Genomic DNA, 20,859 nt, shown 5'->3' with positions numbered 1-20,859 from the left:
TAAGAGTAGTATTCTTTAAGCTGGTGCATCTCATCTAGGAACATCCATTTGACAAAATGTGCTGCTGTTTCCTTATTCATCAGAAGAGCTGATCCATATGAGATGTAAATAGGGGGAAAGAATACAAACAAAAAAGAGATTGTTCCAAAGTGGATGACATTTCTGTCCCCAGCAACCTAAAACTAATAAGAATACCAGTGCATGCAAAATAGATGTTTGTGCAGGTAAGATTATCAACCTTAATGCCAACCAAAACGAAGTATTTAATAGTGAATGCCATACCAAGTGCCTTAATTAAACAGGTGGCAAGAAAGTAGGGGCAGACAGGTACAACACAGATTATGGAGTCAATAAACACAGTGTCAGACATAAAGATCTCAAGTGCCTATATACAAATGCACAAAGTCTGGGGAACAAACAGGGTGAACTCAAACTAAGAATACATGAAGGTAAATATGATATAGTTGGAATAACAGAAACTTGGTGGGATGAAATCCATGACTGGAACATACTGCTAGAAGGATACAAACTATTAAAGAAAAAAAAACAGACCCCATAAAAGAGGAGGTGGAGTTGCACTGTATGTAAAGGACCACTATATTGCTACAGGAATTGCATGAAACCAAAGATGAAAACCTCCTAGAATGCATATGGGTCAATATAAAAGAAAAAAAGAATGACATGGCCATAGATGTATAGGCCACCCAATCAAGCAGAAAAAATAGATGTCCTTTTTGTCAGCCAACTAACAAACATATGCAGGAAACCCACAACAATAGTAATGGGAGACTTCAATTATCCTGATATCAATTGGAAAACTAATTCTGCACCAAGTGAGAAATCAAATAAGTTCCTAACCAACCTAGCTGACAACTTTGTTGTCCAAAAGGTAGAGGTGAAACTAGAGGGACAGCCTTACTAGACTTAATTCTTACAAACAGAAGAAGTGATAGAGGGAGTTGAAACTGCAGGAACCTTGGGTGAGAGTGACCATGTCATGCTAGCATTCAACATAACACAAACACAAGCAACAGAACATAATGACACTAGAGTTTTGGATTTTAAAACAGCTGATTTCAATAAACTCAGAGAGAACTTGGGAAAGATTCCATGGATGAAAATCCTAAAGGTGAAAACAACTCAAGAATCTTGGGAAACTCTAAAAAGTATGATCATAGAAGCCCAGACCAGCACAATACCACTGAGAAAGAAAAACAAGAAATCCAAGAAGAAACCAGCATGGTTGCACAAAGATCTCTCTGGCAAATTGAAAGAAAAAAAGGACAAGTACAAAAATTGGAAATAAGGATGTACAACTAAGGCAGAATATCAGCAGATAGCTGATGGCTATTTTATATGTGAAATTATGAAATGAATTTGAGTAGAGATCCTGGGAAAGTGTCAGAATAACAAAATAATACTTAGACGGACCTTGGGGAACCCTATACCATTTCAGAGAAATGGCTGTCCAGTCTTTTCTGAAAAACTTCCAGTGATTGAGCACCCAGAACTTCTGGAGACAAGCAGGCCCACTGGTTACTTGTTCTCACTGTCAGGAAGTTTCTCCTTAGTTTTAGGTTGCTACTCTCTTTGTTCAGTTTACATCCATTGCTTCTTGTTTGCATTGTGCTTTTTTGGAAAATATATTGCCCCTACTTCTTTGTGGCAGCCCTTAAAAGCCTATTGCATATCACACTCTTTGGCAAAGCATGTGAGCCATTTCCTCCTTTCAGTCATTCATGAAAGTACATCTATAGTATGCAGATAATAAAGTCAAAAAAAAGGTGAATAACATTTTTACAGAACTATAGATATTTTTATTTATGTATTTTGTCAAACAATTATGAGATAACAGGTATGTATAAACATGGTTATAAATACATGAAATAGATACAAATAAGAAAAAGAAAGAAACAATAGGACATCTTTCTTGTTCTCTCTACTTTTAATTCTGTATTTCTGAGGTGATATTAATGTAATGCAATTTTATTTAACCTAGGTTCATAATCTCATGTTTATTGGATTCCCTTGATACCTGGAGAAAAGAACAATATTTTTTTTTTTGAAAACAATTGTATTGGTTTTTTTAAAAACAAACAAAACATAAAAACATCAGCTCTCTTCCGTACATATATACAAACAGTGTGTCGGTTGGTTCATCAATTTTGTGCATTCATTTCGTAGTCTCAATTATGGTTATGTTACATAATAACTCTTATTATCAATCCAAACTTATATGTCCTCATATCATTATTAAAAAATCATTTGACTATAATTTTATTCATTCATGCTTTATGAGATAACTATAATTTAGGTAATTTATTCTATAACAAATCATATAATCATACCAAATCTATCCTAAAAAACACTTTATAGATATGATGTCAAATAACAAAAGAAAAAGAAAAAACAAAGATATTCCTTATTATCTAACATTCTAAATATTCTATTATTGTATTATATCATCCAACCATTGATAGAAAAGATAGATAGAAAATTTTATAGAATTGTTTATCTTCTTGCTCTCTAATTTCAAATGTCAATCTACTCATCTCAGCACATTCCAATATTTTCTTAATAATTTCTTCCTGCAATGGAATTTTCTCATTTTTCCAATTTTTAGAAAATACAATCCTAGCCGCAGTTAATACATTTACAATCAGATATTTCAAGTCTTTACTATATGCATCTGGTAAGATTCCCAATAAAAAGAACTCTGGTTTCAAATCTATGTGTTTCTTTGTCATTTTTTCCAACCACATGCAGATTTTAGTCCAGTATTTTCTAGCATCTTCACAAGTCCACCATATATGGTAGTATGAGCCAGGTATCTGATGACATTTCCAGCATTTTTCAGATTTATTCTTGAACATTCTTGCTATCCTTGTTGGGGGAAAATGCCACCTGTAAAACATCTTATACAGATTTTCTTTATAAGCTGTTGACATTGTCATTTTATAATTTTGTGACCATAATTTTTGCCATTTCTCTAAATCGATCCCATATCCAAAATTCCTCCCCCAAGCAATCATAGTTTCTTTAACTTGCTCTTCCTCTAGCTTAATTCCCAGTAAATAACCATATAGTTTTTTAATCACCTTTTCATCAGTACCTGTCAATATCTTATCTAAATCAGTCTGTTTATCATAAAATCCCTTTGTTTTAGAATCTTCATCATACCTTGAGTGTATTTGCACATATGAAAACCAGTTCATCTTTATACCTTGTTCCTCTAGATCTTGTATCGATTTAAGTTCACCCTTTTTATCAAGTAATTCCCCATATTTAACTGTTTGTTCCTTCTTATAGATTATAGGGTAGGAAAATGCTTCTATAGTCGATAACCAAACTGGAATTTTCAGATAACATTGTTTTTTTATCTTCTCCCAGTTTAACCACAAAGACTCCCGTATATAATGTCTTCTAAAGTAACCCTGTGTTTTAGTTCCCTTATACCATAAAAAAGCATGCCAACCCAACAACAAATCATGACCTTCTAGTATCAACAATCTAGTCTTTCTTAGTGTTATCCATTCCTTAACCCACATCAAATTTGTAGCTTGGTAGTATAACTCCCAATTAGGCAGGCCAAAACCTACTCTAATTCTAGCATCTTGCAAGAGCTTTAGCTTTATCCTCGCTTTCTTACCTTGCCATATATACTTCAACACAATTTTATTTAAGTCCTCAAAATAGTCTTTTCCGAGCCTAATTATATTGTTTGAAACAAAAATAAGATTCTGGGTAGAATATTCATCTTGATTGTTGAAATTCTCCCTATTAATGACAGTTGTAAGTTTTCCCATTTCTTCAGATCTAAGGCTATCTGTTGTTTAAGTTTAATATAATTATTCTCTTTTAATGTACTACATCTTGATGTCAAATATATCCCCAAATACTTAACCTTGTTCGTAACTTGGTTTTTCAACAGGTCTGCCAGTTCTTCTCTTTGTCTTAGTAACATGTTCTTTGACAAGATCTTTGTTTTATCTTTATTTATTTTCAGACCAGCCACCTCACCATATGTCTCTATCTTTTCCAATAGCTTCGGAGCTGTTTCTAAAGGATCTTCCAAAATAAAGGCTAAGTCATCCGCAAAGGCTTGCAATTTGAATTCTTCCTTTTTAATTTTCATTCCTTTTATACTTTTATCTTCTCTAATATTTCTGTTCAACACTTCCAAAGTCAATACAAATAGCAAAGGAGATAGGGGACATCCTTGTCTTGTGCCTTTTCTTATATTAATAGAGTCTTTAAGTTCTCCCTCCATCATTACCTTTGCTGTTTGCTCATGATAAATAGCTTCTATTGCTTGGATAAATCTTCTGGCAAAACCCATCTGTTCCAATAGAAGTAACATAAATCTCCAATCCACGTTGTCAAATGCCTTTTGGGCATCTAGGAATATCAAAGTCATTAGTTTTTCAGTACGTGCCTCATAGTATTCCAAAGTATCCAGAATTACTCTCATATTGTCTCTAATTTGTCTCTGGCAGAAATCCATTCTAATTGGGATGAATAAAATTATTCAGGTATTTTTTAAGTCTTTCTGCTAAAATTGAAGCAAAGATTTTATAGTCTGCATTTAATAAAGAAACCGGTCTATAGTTCTTAATTGGCAGTGGATCAGCCTCTTCTTTTGGAATAAGTGTAATATAAGCCTCTGACCATGTTTTAGGTATCATCTTCTTTGACATAGTTTTATTCATGACTTCTAACAATGGAGTGCTCAATGATTCTTGTAATATTTTGGAGAATTCTGCCGGGAACCCATCTGGACCCGGTGCTTTCCCATTATTTTGCTTCTTAAGTGCTTCACTTAATTCCATCATTGTTATATTACTTTCTAGCATTTCTTCAGTCTCTTTGGATATCTTAGGTAAGTTAGCATTCTATAAGTACTGTTTAACTTTTTCCTCATCAATATTCTCTTTCTTATATAGTTGTCCATAGAAATCTCAAATAATTTCCTTTTTCTCCTTATTACCATAATACACTTGGCCTTGGTCATCTATTAACTGCAATATTTTCCTTGACTCTTTCTCCTTTCTCAGTTTATATGCTAGCCATCTACCTGGTTTATTTGCATCTTCAAAGTAATTCTGTTTAGCATTTCTAATTTTCTGTGCCAGTTCTTCTTTCTCTATTAAACCCATTTTATGTTTAGTTATGTCCAATTTCAATTTAATATCTTTTTTCTGTGGCATTTTCTGTAATTCTTTTTCAAGTCTTTTATACTCATCTTCCAAGGCTTTAGTGGCTTGCCTTTTCCTAATATTCTTTTTTCTTATATAATCTATTATCAAACCTCTAGCATATGCCTTCATTGTATCCCAAACATTCTGCATTGAAGTATCTTCTTTTTTATTTTCTTTAAAGAAAAAAGCCAGTTCTTTCTCAATCCATTGTATAAAATCTTTCTCCTTTAAAATAGTATTATTTAACGTCCATCTCAATCTTTTTTTTTGTCCCTTCCATTTAATTGTCATTGGGTTATGGTCTGCCCAAGTACTTGTTTCAATATTTGTTTCTTGAACACTAGATATTAATTCTGTTGAAATCCAAATCATATCTAATCAGACCATGATAAATGTCTATTTGAGTAGAAAGTATATTGTTTGGTTTTAGCGTTTCTTTCTCTCCATATATCTTTTAAAATTAGTTCGTCTGTCATTTTAAAAAATGATTTAGGAAGTATCTTTCTATTATGCTTTTGCTGTTGTTGCTATATAGTCTAATTTATTGTCCACGATTCCATTAAAATCTCCCATCATAATTTTATTAGCATAGTCCAGTCCAGTTATTTTCATATGTAATTTTTTATAAAATTCTTCTTGTTTATCATTTGGGGCGTAAATTGCAATCAAAAGTATTTTTATATTATTATCCATCATTTCCACCATTAATATTCTTCCATCTTCATCAGTGTAGATCAGTTTTGCAGGGATAGCCTCTTTAATATATAAAACCACTCCTCTTTTCTTACATTGAGTCAAAGAAGTAAATAATTTCTCTAATTTTGGCTGCACTAACAATTGTTCATGTTGTTTTTTAATATGTACTTCTTGTAAGCAAATTATGTCAAACTTTAATTTCCCTAATTTATGAAAAGTCTTCCTTCTCTTAGCAGCTGAATTCAGTCCGTTTATGTTCATTGTAATCAATTTTTTCTCTTCCATGATGATATTTTATATTTAGACTTGGCGGGTCTCATACATCTTGGTTCACGTTGATCTTTGATATCCACCTGTCCACCTATTACGCCTTCTTCTTTTTCCATCTCCATTTGTTCCTCTTGGGATTCAGTTAATAAGACCTCTTTTTCTGCCTCTTCCTCTCTCCTTCCAAAAAAATCTGCGTAGAAGAGTTCTGCTTTCTCAACTGAATCAATTCTATATCTCTGTTCTTGCCATATAAACATCAATCCTTCTGGGATCAGCCATCTGTAATTCACCTCCTTTTTCAATAACACTTTGGTCAGAAATCGATATTCTCCTCTCATCTCTCTCACTCTTCTAGGTATTTGTTTTAGGACCAGGATTTCTTTACCTTTGTATTTCAACATCTCCTCTCTTGCCGCTTGTAGAATTTGTGTCTTAATGGATTTTTTAGTAAATCTAATGTGAACTTCTCTGGGTAGGTTATTTCTCATCGCATATCTTGTGGAAACTCGGTATATCTCATCTACTCAATCCATCATCTTTTCCTCTGTTGTTTCCAAAGAATCAGCCAAGATTTCTATCATTATCGCAACCAAGTCTTGCCCTTTTTCTTCCTCTATATTTTGGAATCTAAGATAAAATTTGGACCTCTCCATCTCCCACTTCAACATCCCGCTTTTTTCTTGTTCAACCACCAGTAATCTAGTATGAATATTTCCAATCTTCTCCTCTCTTCGTTTACCCTCTTCTTCAACTTTTTGAATTCTCACATCATACTTCACCATCATCTGTTGGATATTTTCCACCTTTTCTTCAGTCTTCCCTGTTCTTTGTTCAATGATATCTATTTTTATCTTAAGGTCTTAAATTCCTTGCATGATCGTCAGTAAAGTTACTTTTTCTTGTTCTTTATCTTGCTTTGACATTACCTGCATTGAACGTTGTCCTCCAGGTGGTGAGGAAGCAGAAGTAGATATGGAAGCACCCGGGGGTATGAGTTTCCTACTCATTTATAGGTGGTTCAAAATCTTCAGATTCTTTCAAATTTTAATCCAATTAAAAACGTAGCCAATTATAATCCAAAGTGGAAAAGTCCAGCAGCAAAAAGTCCAGTAGTGAGGGAGAGAAAAAAAGAAAAGAGGAAAAAAGGAAATTCTTCAGGTTCTTCCTGACCCTAATCCAATTATAGATTAATCCAAGATAAAAAATAAAAATAAAAAAGCGAGCCCAGTAATAATAATAATAATAATAGAACAAAGCAAGAGAAGAAGAAAAAAAAGAGGGAGTATCTTCAGGTTCTTCAAACCTTAATCCAGTTAGAAAATCCCAATTTAAAAAGAAAAAAAAAGGAGACCAAAATAATCCAGGAGCATAAATAGAAAAAACAAAAATCCCAATAATATATTTTATATTTTATATTTAGATTTGGCAGCTCTCGTAGATCTTGGTTCACGTTGGTCTTTGATATCCACCTGTCCACCTACTGCACCTTCTTCTTTTTCAATCTCCATTTGTTCCTCTTGGAATTCAATTAATGAGACCTCTTTTTCTGCCTCTTCCTCTCTCCTTCCGAAAAAGTCTGAGTAGAAAAGTTCTGCTTTCTCAATTGAATCAATTCTGTGTCTCTGTTCTTGCCATGTAAACATCAGTCCTTCTGGGATCAGCCATCTGTAATTCACCTCCTTTTTCAATAGCACTTTGGTCAAGAATCGATATTCTCTTCTCATCTCTCTCACTCTTCTGGGTATTTGTTTTAAAACCAGGATTTCTTTGCCTTTATATTTCAACGTCTTCTCTCTTGCCGCTGTAAAATTTGTAAAATTTGTGTTTTGATGGATTTTTTTGGTAAATCTGATGTGAACTTCTCTGGGTAAATTATTTCCCATCACATATCTTGTAAAAACTCGGTATATCTCATCTACTCCATCCATCATCTTTTCCTCTGTTATTTCCAAAGCATCAGCCAGAATTTCTATCATTATCGCAGCCAAATCTTGTCCTTTTTCTTCCTCTATGTTTTGAAATCTGAGATAGAATTCTGACCTCTCCATCTCCCACCTCAGCATCCCACTTTTATCTTGTTCAACCACTGTTAGTCTGCTATCAATATTTCCAATCTTCTCCTCTCTTCATTTACCTTCTTCTTCAATTTTTTGGAGTCTCTCATCATACTTCACCATTATTTGTTGAATATTTCCCACTTTTTCATCAGTCTTCCCTGTTCTTTGTTCAATGGTGTCTGTTTTTATCTTAAGATCTTGGATTCCTTGCATAATCATCTGTAAAGTTACTTTTTCTTGTTCTTTGTCTTGCTTTAACATTGCCTGAATTAAACGTTGTCCTCCAGATGATGGGGAGGCAGAAGTAGATGTAGAGGCACCCGGAGGTATGAGTTTCCTGCTCATTTAAATGGTTCAAGATCTTCAAATTCTTTCAAATTTTAATCCAATTAGTAAGGTAGCCAATTATAATCCAAAATAGAAATGCCCAATGGTAGAAAGCCCAATAGTAAAGGAAAAAAAAGAAAAAAGAGAAAATTCTTCAGGTTCTTCCAGACCCTAATCCAATTATGAAATAATCCACAATAAAGAATAAAAATAAAAAGAAGGAGAAAACCCAATAATAATGATAATAAAAAAGAACAAAGCAAAAGAAAGATTTCTTCAGGTTCTTCACATCTTAATCCAGTTAGAAAATCTCAATTTTTTTAAAAAAAAGAGAACCAAAATAATCAGAGAGCATAAATGGAAAAAGCAAAAATCCCAATGGAAAAGGGAAAAAAAATAGAAATAAAAATGAAAAATTCTAAGGCTTCCCCTTTAAAATAAAAGGTAAGAATAAAAATATTGCTAAAATAAAAGTTTACAGTAATGCTGGTAAGGAGGGGTAGCGGAACTAAAAAGAAATAAAAAAAGAAACAACACACTGCACTTTCTTTAATTGTCCAAGGCTCTTGTTATGACTCTCTTCTCTTCTCAACAAGCTTCAAAGCCAAACCTCAAATATTAAATTGTTGATAGAAGTCCAGAAGAGCACCTGTAATAATATTCTGCCATGCTCTTCCCTCTGTCTTATCAAGTTAAAGTGTCCTTGAGAAAAAGAAGTCTTTCACAGTTCTCTCCACTTTAAGTAAAATATTTTCAAGCCTCTAGTTGGCAGTGTTACAAAGTTTCTTAATTCTCACTTTCCCCCTCCTCCCAGGAAAATATAATTGGAGTTAAAAAAGAACGGAAACACCTCCAAAAACACAACATTAAAACAGCATTCTGCAGAAACAGAAAAATATCCACCATCCTAAGAAACCCCAAAGACAAAATCAAATTAGAAAACCAAGGAGTATACGAAATCCCCTGCACTGCCTGCCCCACCACATACATTGGACAAACTAACAGAAGAATAAGTGCACGCATTGAAGAACATAAGAACTCAATCAAAAAAGAAGAAACGACCTCTTCCCTGGTCCAACACCTCAAAACCACAGGACATGAGATTGACTTTAAAAATACCAGAACCATCGCCAAAACTGAACACTTCAACAGCAGAATAATCAGAGAAGCCATAGAGATAGAAAAACGCCCACACAGCATGAACAAACGAGATGACACCTCCCACCTTCCAGCCATTTGGAAACCCGCCCTCATGAACAGACGAGTACCTAACATGAAGAATGACACCAGACCCACACCCATGAGAGCCACACAAGATGCCACCACCACACTTCCATGTAGAAAATACAAAGACTTATTAGACCCACAAGGAAATTTGAAACCGAGGCTGGATCTTCAAGAGCAAGGACATAAAATTGATCAATGGGTTTATCTTCAGATTCAAAGCAGATATAAACAAGACAAAAAAGAATTCGGAATTAATAACAAACTGCAACAGTTAGATAAAATTTTATTAGGATCAAATAAAAAAACATAACAAAATTTTATAACTACTTATTAGAAACAGAACTAGAAGAAGAAATCGTAAAAGGAAATATGATTGCTTGGAGTAAGAATGTAGGCGCAGCATCACATTAGCGAATGGGAGAAAGTTTGGGGCAGAAACAATAAGATTACCAAATCGGCAGCATACAAAGAAAATCTTTATAAATGTTCTATAGATGGCATCTCCCCCTTCGAGGTTAGCGAAGATGCACCCCAACATGAGTCCGCATTGCTGGAAGTGTAGGAAAAAGAAGGAACCTTTTTCCATATGTGGTGGTCCTGTGCAGAAACCCAAAAGTATTGGAAGAAAATCAAAACTTGGTTGGAAGAAATCACCAAAGAGCAGATCGAATACAAACCAGAGTCCTTCCTACTAGGGATTTTTGATAAGCAAATTTCCAAAGAAACCAAATACATAACAATACACATTTTAACAACGGCCAGATTAGCCTCTCGCTCAACATTGGAAACAACACCAAATTCCATCAGAAGAAATGATTATTGAAAAAATCTCAAAATGCGCAGAAATGGATAAATTGACTTTGGCTAAAAAACAAAGACACTTCACTATACTATGACAGCTGGAATTGTTGGTATAATTGGATTGACCAAAGATAAATAATATATTATAAGGCATAAAAGAAAAGTATCAATACATAACAACGAGGTAGCGATATAAGTTAAAAACAGGTGTGGTTATATGACACAAGTTAAGGTGATGAAAACAAAAGAAGATCTTGCAAACTGTTAAAATAAGAATACTTTTAATCCTGTAACCTCTTTCTTTCTTTCTTTTCTTAAATTCTTTCCCTCTCTTCCTCTTCTCTTTTCTTTCTTTTCTTTCTTTCTTTCTTTTGCTTATTTGTGTATGTATTGTGACTGGTTTTAATTGTAAAAATTAATAAACTATATTTAAAAAAAAAGAAAACAGACTCACACCCACTCAGAAGATGAGACACGACCACGGACCAGAAGCCGCACTGCAGCTGCATCACTACCCACTTCAAACCCTCCGAGCCATACATGAAGCAAACCGACACCCACTATGAAGATGCAGCACGACCACGAACTCAAAGCCAAACAGCAAGATCCCAGCTCACCAACTCAAATCTCCCAGCAACTAAGACTAACCTGAGCACAACCAAGCCCCACCTGAACAGAACACGCCTCCAGCCAATCAGAACACGACCAACCCCCATCCAATCAGAACACAGCCAAACCCCTACCAATGAGAACACCCCCACCCAATCAGAACACAGCCAAGCCCCCACCCAATCAAGTCACACCCCACTAGCAGTTAAAAGGAAGAAGCAGCTGCAATCTCACATCCCTCAGAGAAGCACAGAGCTGAAGACAGAAGCCTGAAGATGATGAATGAGACTTCATTGAAACGTTGCCTAGATACTTCGAATCTTATGCAGGAGAAAACCTGAACAACCAAAGATCCACATACAAATACCCGCGAGAACCTCAGAAAACATATATATATATATATGTAAGATTCGAAGCCGGTAATCTACTAAGTAACAATAAAGTCTGGTAGCAAAAAAAAATAAAAAATAAAGAAAAGAAATAGCCAAGCCTCACTTTGACATCTCCCTTTAAAAAACACCACTTATTCAGTTTTGTCAAAAATCTCACAGATTTCTTCTTATAATCAAAGTGTCCTTTCAAGCCTCAAAATGTTTTTTAAAAAAGTTTCTCACCCAGCCGACACACTTTCTCTTTCAGCCTCTTCCTTTCCGGAGCTGACCCGATTTCAGCAGCTTTGGGGCTGCCTCTCCACCACCAGCAAAAGGGACTTCTCCTGGGTCAACCAGGGACTTTGCAGTGTCCCTGGGATCCACAGGGTGTACCCCTCATGATAACCATCCCTACGGGACAGTTTAGGTCCGTTTGGACCAGCCAGGGGTTAAGATATCGGCTGCAATCTTAGAGCTTGATTGCAAACCATACCGTCGCGATGCCAGCTCCTCCCCTCTCCCCGAGAAAAGATCAATATTTTTTTATTTAATAGTTACCTGGGAATAGTATTGCAGAATTACCTTCCTTGCATTTTTAAAAAAATGTCAAAAGGAGACATGTTGATTTGATCATAGCTGTACTGCTGTGAACTTTTAAAAACTTAGATGTAGAGCAGAAAATGAGAAAGAAACTTGGGAAAAATTGTTCTAAATGTGTTTGTATGTTGGACAGAAACATATGCAAGGTCCTTAGTGCTGTCTGGACTTGGTTGTTTCCTTTCAAAAAATTCATGACCCAAACTAGATAGCATCATCAGTGCAGCAAAGTTGATGTTACCTAATTTGGATAATGAAACATCTGCAAGAAAACAGCCAAGCTCAGAAAGCACCATCCACTCCTCATTTCAACCCTGAGCTACAAATATTCTCCTTTATATAATCAAGTCCCATATTTTTTCCTTTAAGCATAGTTTAAAAAGAAGGTAAATGCAACTGGCTTAGGGATTACATGATGGAGTGCAGCCTATTAGATGTTTATAACATAATTAATTGGAATTCATGCTCTTGCATCTTTTTCCCCATTTTGTTTTTACCAATTTAACTTAAATTAATTGAATTTAATCTACATGGATTGTATTAGTATGTATGCTTCCCAATGTCATGACATGAGGTGAGGGTGGGTGGTATAAATAAATAAATAAAGGCACATTAAATCATGGTCTTAAAAAAGGTGAATTACATCAGGGAAAGTGAGAAGAAATTCTGCAACACCACTTTCTTCCAACTTCTCAGTTCCCACAACAGCACATCATCTGTGACATAGGGGAGGATTACAATTCATTATTTCTCAGCTTTTTATCCAGAACCTTGCCTCCTAACCAGATTTGGGTTAGAGATATTAATGTGAATTTTCTTCCACATTTAAAAATAGAATATGGAAGTTATTAGAAGGGTTTTTCTTTTTTTGGAGAGGCAGGGATATTGTGAAACCTATAGGTTGAATTGACTTTCACACAAAATTGTCTTAGGCACTCTATTCTGAACAAGGCCAGAAAAATTAACATTTGAAAGAATAGATGTGGAAAAAATCTTGGAGGAGATTGTCACCTTGCATGTCACCTTGATTTGCTCGTGTAGGGAAGAATGCAGAACCACCAAATTTCACAAAACCTATATGCTGATAGTAACCAATCTGGCTTCTTTCAAAGAGTCTAATATAAAAATAAGCTTCATTTCTTTATTAGTTGCTCCTTCTTGTTCAGGTCAGATCTTAGAATAATGATGTAGCATTTGGGGGAAAAGATGCAGACCAGTAATCCAGCTGCTGAAGCCAAAATGGAAAAGATCTCCACAGCCACCATGTATTTTCCTTTGGTGCTTAGATAGGTTGGAACAAATGATACCCAAACACTACAAAAAACCAACATGCTGAAGGTGATGAATTTGGCTTCATTGAAGCTGTCAGGTAAATTTCTAGCTAGGAAGGCAACTGTGAAGCTGACAGCAGTCAAGAACCCCATAAAGCCAAAGACGGTATAAAACATAGTGGCTGAACCTTCATTACATTGCAAGATAATTTCTTCTGTCATTGAATGCATGTCAGAATCTGGGAACGGGGGGAAAGTTGCCAACCATGCTAGACAAATAGTAAATTGTATCACTGAGCAAGGTAGGACAATTGAAGCAGCCAATCTTTTCCCTACCCATTTCCGCATTTTGGAACCAGGCTTGGTGGCCATGAAAGCAAGAACAACAATGGCTGTTTTTCCCAATATACAAGAAAGAGCTACAGAAAAGATTAGGCCAAAAGCAATTTGTCTCAAAAGACATTTCACTTGGTCAGGTTGTCCAATGAAGAGTAAAGTGCAAAGGAAGGAGAGGAGGAGAGCAATGAGAAGAGTATAAGTAAGGTTCCTATTGTTGGCTTTGACAATGGGAGTGTCTTGGTATTTAATGAAGATCCCCAATACTAAGACTGAGCTGAAAGACAAGAAGACTGCTGTGGCCAGCAAAGAAATGCCCAAAGGCTCTTGATAAGTCAAATAAGTTATGTTTTTCTGAAGACAACTATCCCGGTCTTTGTTTGGGTATTGATCTTCTGGACATGAGAAACAATCATCTAAGTCTGGAGAAAACAAACAAACAAGGAAACCATTAATGGAAAAAGTATTTTTTTCCAGCATCAATCATCAATAAAACAATAGATCCACTAAGGTTCTATGATTTACATAGGGAATCTGATTACTTTTTCTTAAAATAATTCATAGTATAATTTATGGTATGTTTCCTGAGAATGCTAGGTACATTTGAACTTGGTTGTTTGATATGAAGATAAAGTATATTTAATTCAAAAGAAACAATGTATACCTAAGAAGGAAACCAGGACAAAACACATGCTCTGAAATCTCTAGCTCCAACAACTGTCTAAAACAAGGCTATCAAAGTCACGGTACCATATTGCCACTACATGACATTTCATGACTTTTTTCTGTTTGCAGAACTGGGATGGGCATGGCCTACATATGATGCATCTGGCCCATGGGCTACTAGTGTGACACCCTTGGTCTAAAAGAAAAAAATGAACAACTTTCTGCAAGGAATATAAATCCTTCCATCCCTCACCATCTAGTCAAAGCTGAAGAAGCTTGTTGTATGACAAGTGAAATGTCTTCAAAGAAAAACTCCAAAGTCCATTTGCCTCTTGAAAAAGCAGCCATGACCTGGATGACTGAGAATCTCTATAGCCAAGCTCTGAAACATCTAACAGCCAGATAAGCATGGATTAAAGCAAGACAAACTATCTGAGAGAAATCTATGCCTGTCAACCTGCAAAATGACTTCAGTTGAAACTATTCTTTCTCATGCTTACTCCTGCTTTGTTTCTTGGTTGACATCCATGGTGGGGAGGGATGGGGGAGCTTAGAAATGTGGTGCCACATCTGCTAGTCATAACATCAGCCAGTGTGTGAATGAAGGTCACATTAACAGACACCTGTTGGAGCCGAGTGGGAACCTGTGGCTGAATTGATTGGCCCATGTGGTCTGAAAGATACAGGGGGGTGAGGAATTTCTATTATTTTAACTAACCCTAAATGAGGAAACCATTTAGAGCTAGCTTCTACTTTCTAAATGCTGATATGATGTACTTAATAAAGGGCTTCTTGAACCTGTGCAAACTGTCAAGAGTCTTGACTGCTTTGAGTTCATTATTTGGAATGATTACAAGACTCTAATCATGGAACTACTTAAGAAAAAATAATATTTCCATCAAAATGGCATCACAATTTACTGCATAAAGACAGGAAGAAAACCCAACAGTGACTTGTGCTGTGAAACATTTGCTAACCAAAAAACCAAGCTCAAAGAACATGAAGAACTCAACAATACAAACCTAATATTCCCATATTCTACTCTGTTGTGCCATAGTTGGGCAGATACACATCTGCAGTCTGAACCCTGATTTTTATAGCATTCTTTAGCCTTATTGAAGTGCCAAGTGGATTGCTGGATGTCCTCTACATGGGACTTCCATTGAATACCATTTGAAAACAGAAACTTTTCCCCAATGCAGCAACACATGCAGTTTTGGTACAACAAACAATTGAAACAATTGAAAGAAACAGATACTCGCTTACAGTATCTGTTTCTTTCAATAAGTCAGCTAGATGAACATATTGTAAGTCTCATGCATTAAGTGTTGTCAACTGATGGGAGTTAGAAGGGTACTTTCTCAGTAAATGCCCAGGCTTTTCCAATATTCTCTCCTCTGAATTTTCAGGTAGTCCTATCTTTTTTATCCCTGTACTAGGCTGGAAAGACTTGTCTCCTGATCGAAATGTTGGTCTAGGATGGGACAAGAATGAGACAATTAGCTCATTCATGTAGGGCTGGTGGGAGAGTATTTTTATAATTTTTTTAACTTATTGTGGTGATCCATCTGCCGTAGGTGTAATCACCTAGGTTGATGACATGAGATAGGCAGCCATATAAGATCAATAAGCAATAAACATTGTGAGGAAATAGGAAGTAAAATCCAGTGAAAAGATCACATCTGCAGTAAATGCAATCACCATTACCAGTTACCTTTACTTCCAAAAAAAGAAGGTACAAAGGAAATATTTCAGATACTCTACCTAGAAGAAAATTTAATTTAAAAAATAATTGAGTATATTCAAAGAAGTATTAAAAAGGGACAATTCAAAACTGGAAAATCTGCTGAACCTTCTAGTTAGAGTAAACTGATTAGTCTTATCATCAAATATCCTGTGGAGGTATGAACATTCAGTTCAAATATTTCATTGTCAAATAATTAAATGTGATGTGAAGCTCAAGATTTTCAGTCATGATAATTTTTGTTCATAATTGAGCCCCCAATTATAATTATTAATATAATAAATATATTCAATATATTCCTTTGCTTACCCATTTGGTTTGCTATCTTCCCTTCTGGACAATTTATACAGTCATAGCAGCAAGATAATTTCCCTTCCACTTTTATCTTGCTATGACCAAGAGGACATTTCTTGTTACAAATGGAAAGAGGTAATGTCTGTTCATAAATAAAATCAGAATTCTTTCACATGAAAAAATTATGCTTTAGGGTTATTCTTTTCATTGCTTAGACATACCCAAATTGTTCATATTGAATCTAGATCTTGCTATTCCATTCCCAGGTTGGTTTCTGGCTTAAATTCCCCACTCCCTCAACTGCTCCTTATTTCATACCTATCATACTAATCAACCCAAGAATACTACTCTAAAGATTTGTTCTGAGAAAATCAGAACTAGAATCTGTGTGAAAATGTTTAACTTGGGAGCTCTTCAAATATGCTTTCCTTGAGGTTCCACATTTTGAGGTGGTCTCCTACATCTGTAATAGCTGTTTCAAAACTTGCTTGATTTTTCCATCATTTAATGAGACTTTTGTGATTTTAAATAGCAAAAATCTGATTTTCAAAATTCAGCATTTTCTGTCTGCCTGCTTATAGTAGAATGATGTCATTTTGGGAGGCTTTTGTATTTGTTTGAAACCTGGAACAGATTGAATACAAATGTAATTTGATCTTTTCTTTAAGGATTGACAGATAATACAGATCATTTACTCTCTCACAAACTTCCAAAAGATCTTTTTTTCTGTGGTACTTCCATTAAAGTTTTTTTGTCCACAAAAATTGAGAGGTGGATATGAGTGTCTGAAAATATTAAACTAAACAGGGATATGATGCTTTTCTAAATCAAGTGTAGAACTCTGTCATACAGATGTAGAAAGAAAGATTTTTATGTCACATGATTAATTTATGGGTTTTTTTTGGAAAATGAATTTTAGGTGATGTATAATCATATTTCCAATGGTAATATACTTTGAAGAGATAGACAGACTGAATTTCTGAAATTATTTTTGAATAATATATTTCAATATTTTAAATTTTGCTATATATCAAATATATTTGAAATATATTTTGAAAGTAAAGTTTCTTTAGGCTATTTCAAGAATGTGAAGCTGCTTAAATTTTAAGCCAATTGTTCTTATTGTATTTACATCATTTATTGATATGGGGCAGTGACTTAAATGATTTCCTAAAAAGTACAAAATGAGACACACCTGGTTAAATGTGAAGGGCCAAGTAATATCCTTCACAGAAATGGTGAGAAACTTATCTAGGGGAGCCATGGGGTCAATTTTTCCAACCTGGACTCTCTGAAAGGACTTGTTTGGGAATGTGACCCAATTTAGAATATCAAATCCAGTTACTAATTCCCCATTGGGTCCAAATGAAATCTCTTCCCCCGCACTGTTGTTAAAGGAGACTTTCTGCAAAAAATGGTGAAGCTAAATGAAGAAAAAAGAAGGAAACCAGAAAGTTAACAGGACTTCTTAAAAGATACGAGAAAAAAAACAAAACAGTTTCTTCATTTCAATCTGGATTATGCTTAATGAAAAGTAGCCTGTTAAAATTTTTTTGCTTCAGTCTACACTATTTAAAATTGAATGGGAATATATTTCTTTTTTAACTTGAAATTTTTTCAGAGGAAAATACCATCACAAAATCCAAAAGCACACTTTGCTCTGTTCAAATGAGCAATCCAAAAATTGTGACTTTACATTGCTTCCATTAAATGCAGGGAATATTAAGTTCTCCACAGAATCCTCAGGGAAAAAAATATGAGTAAAGATGGCCTTTCCTTCCAACTTTAAAAAAAACAAAACTAAAAGAATAACTGAAAACAAATTTATGTGGAAAATCCATTTGAATTAACATTAGAGATAGTCCTTGACTTAAAACAGTTCACTTTTTGACGATTTAAAGTTACAAGGGAACTGAAAATAGTGACTTATGACCATTTTTAACATTTATGACCATGGTCATGTGATTTACATTTGGATGCTTGACAGATGGTTCATACTTATGACAGTTGCAGTGTGCTGTGGTCATGTTATCATTAAGGTTTTCAGGTCTGGTTTAGTAAAATAAAAGACAGAGTTGAGGTGTCTGTGATGATAAGCCAATGTGTTTATTCAGCATTGTGGAAGGAACCCAGATCTATGCAAGGAAGATAGTAATAGATTTCTTTAACTTTCATTTTATTACATAATATGCAGCTGGCATCCTACAATAAGATATAGAAAATATAGAAAGCATCAAAATAGTCAAGCATGGTTCTATGGTTTCAATCACATGCCTAATCCACAGGCTAATGGTTTCCTGTGAAACTTTCCATGGCTTCAAAGGCTTGCTGAGGCCTAGTCTTAAGTTCTGTCATCTCACCATATGTCTCACTTGGGCATTCATCAGAATCATCTGATTCCTGACCAACAATATGGCCCTTTTTTTGCAAACATCTGAAAAGCAACATCAATGAGGCAGCCAGATTCACTTAATCATGTTACTAATTTAACAACTGCAGTGATTCACTTAACAAATGTGGCAAGAAAAGTCATAAAATGGGATAAAATTCATTTAACAAATTTGTCACTTAGCAACCTATTCTGGGTCAAGGACTGCCTGAATTAAATTTCAGCATGAGTTGTTCATATCTATTTTCCTTTTGCCTCATGTTGATAGTTTAATGAAGAGGGAATAGAGTTTGGAATCATCTTCAGGAATTCTTAACACATCTCATAGAGACCTAGAAAACTACAGGGTTTTTTATTATTTATTTATTTATTTATTTCATCAAGCAAGCATTTGATAATATATATGTATAAACATGACTATGTATACATTAAATAGATATGAATAAAAGGGAACTTTAAGACAGAGACGGTAGGCACATTGGTGTGCTTATTATGCACGCCCCTTACAGACCTCTTAGGAATGTGGTGAGGTCAACAGTAGACAATCTGAGGTTAAAGTGTTTGGGGTTTGGGGAAAAAACCACAGAGTCAGGTAGAGCATTCCAGGCATTGACTACTCTGTTGCTGAAGTCGTATTTCCTGCAATTGAGTTTGTGTGGTTTACCCTGAGTTTGTATCTATTGTATGCTCGTGTATTGTTGAGGTTGAACCTGAAGTAGTCATTGATGGGTAGGACATTGCAATGGATAATTTTATGTACTATGCTTAGGTCAGATGGAAGGTGGTGTAGTTCTAAGTTATCTAAACCCAAAATTTGAAGACTCGTGGCATAGGATATTGGGTTGCAAGTAGAAGAGTGGAGGACTCTTCTCATGAAATATTTCTTGACTCTCTCAATTGGATTAATGTCCAATATGCAGTGTGGATTCCAGACAGATGAGCTGTATTCAAGAATTGGTCTAGCAAATGTTTTGTAACAGATAGGTAACAGATCAGTCTGGAAAGCCCTACACTGGATCCTGCTATTTGTCTAGGAAATAACAATACATGGGCCATCTAGGATTGCCTAGAAAAGTTATTATTTATGAGTTTTAGTCTTTCCAACATTAACACGGTAACCTGGATTACTGAACAACATATGCACAGTGATTGAAGCACTAGCATTCTTCTTCTCTCATTAAAAAAGAAAAGGGAAAATTAATAGGATTCTTTAAGGGTATGCACAAATCACACTTTGTTTCTTTTAATTTGGCTTTGCTTAATGAAAGATTACATGTTAAATTTCACATCAGTCTGCACTATTTAAAACTGGAAGAGACTTAATGTTCTGTATCATATTCATTTTTCACCCTACTGCATAACTATAGTATTTCAAATGAAAATATTTCAGATGAGAATTCCATGAAAATATTAACACATGAAGAAAAGCAGTAGATCATTTGCTTTGATTAATTGATTAATTCAGTGTTGCTTATATACCTGATGACTTTCCTGAATTTTGTATTAGCCAATATTACCTGCCATGGTGACTGAAGCAACATCTTCCATCTCCTTTCATCAGTTATTTGACCATCTTTGAATTTGGGGGTTTGGCAGAAAATGGCCCTCAGAGCATGTGCCACAGCATAGACTGCATTGTAGAAGCTGTAACTATGTCCACTCACAGTAGTCTCAAAGACAGAATTAGGAAGAGTCTCCAGCTTCTCTTCTCCAGTGCAGATCCTTTCAGCATTCCTATCTGTCATCTCACTGGGGAATGAGCAGTCAAATGCATCTTTCCAAAAATCCCTTATAAATCCATCTTCTCTTTCAAAGTTTGGACTTCTCTTCAACATAAATTTTTGGAAACCTATTAATGATTTTGAATGAATTGCAAAGGAAAGAGCACCATGGAGAAAATCAATGGGCAAGTGTCTTTGCATTAGAATAGAGGTAAAATCCATCTGAGCTGCCATGATCCAAACTTTGGCTTTTCTTTTCATTGGAATATCATCAGCATCTAAAAT

General features: G+C 35.0%; 1 protein-coding gene across 1 annotated transcript; it reads right to left on the bottom strand.

The window, feature by feature from the left end:
* Positions 1-13,286: 13,286 nt before the first annotated feature.
* On the bottom strand, positions 13,287-20,409 carry LOC113452217 (vomeronasal type-2 receptor 26-like). The gene is made up of 4 exons (XM_026723664.2): positions 20,371-20,409; positions 17,660-17,887; positions 16,480-16,606; positions 13,287-14,182 (listed from the first exon to the last, which is right to left on the bottom strand). Exons 1-4 carry the CDS (start codon positions 20,392-20,394, stop codon positions 13,287-13,289), a joined length of 1,275 nt encoding a protein of 424 aa, XP_026579449.2. The 5' UTR covers positions 20,395-20,409.
* Positions 20,410-20,859: the final 450 nt, after the last annotated feature.

Source organism: Pseudonaja textilis, chromosome Z, assembly GCF_049901715.1.
Source record: "Pseudonaja textilis isolate UNSWEBS1 chromosome Z, rPseTex1.2, whole genome shotgun sequence".
Taxonomy (NCBI): domain Eukaryota; kingdom Metazoa; phylum Chordata; class Lepidosauria; order Squamata; family Elapidae; genus Pseudonaja; species Pseudonaja textilis.
The sequence above is the reverse complement of the archived record's forward strand: the minus strand, read 5'-3'. Positions and strand labels throughout refer to the sequence as shown.

What these genes read in the sequence shown, in the direction of transcription:
- LOC113452217 (XM_026723664.2), bottom strand. Translation starts at nt 20,394, where the DNA reads ATGTTGCTTCAGTCACCATGGCAG. An exon ending in GGCCCTTCACATTTAACCAG is followed by an intron (nt 16,607 to 17,659) that starts GTGTGTCTCATT and finishes ATTTATGAACAG; the next exon opens with ACATTACCTCTTTCCATTTG. An exon ending in GAAGATAGCAAACCAAATGG is followed by an intron (nt 14,183 to 16,479) that starts GTAAGCAAAGGA and finishes TGTTTTCTCCAG; the next exon opens with ACTTAGATGATTGTTTCTCA.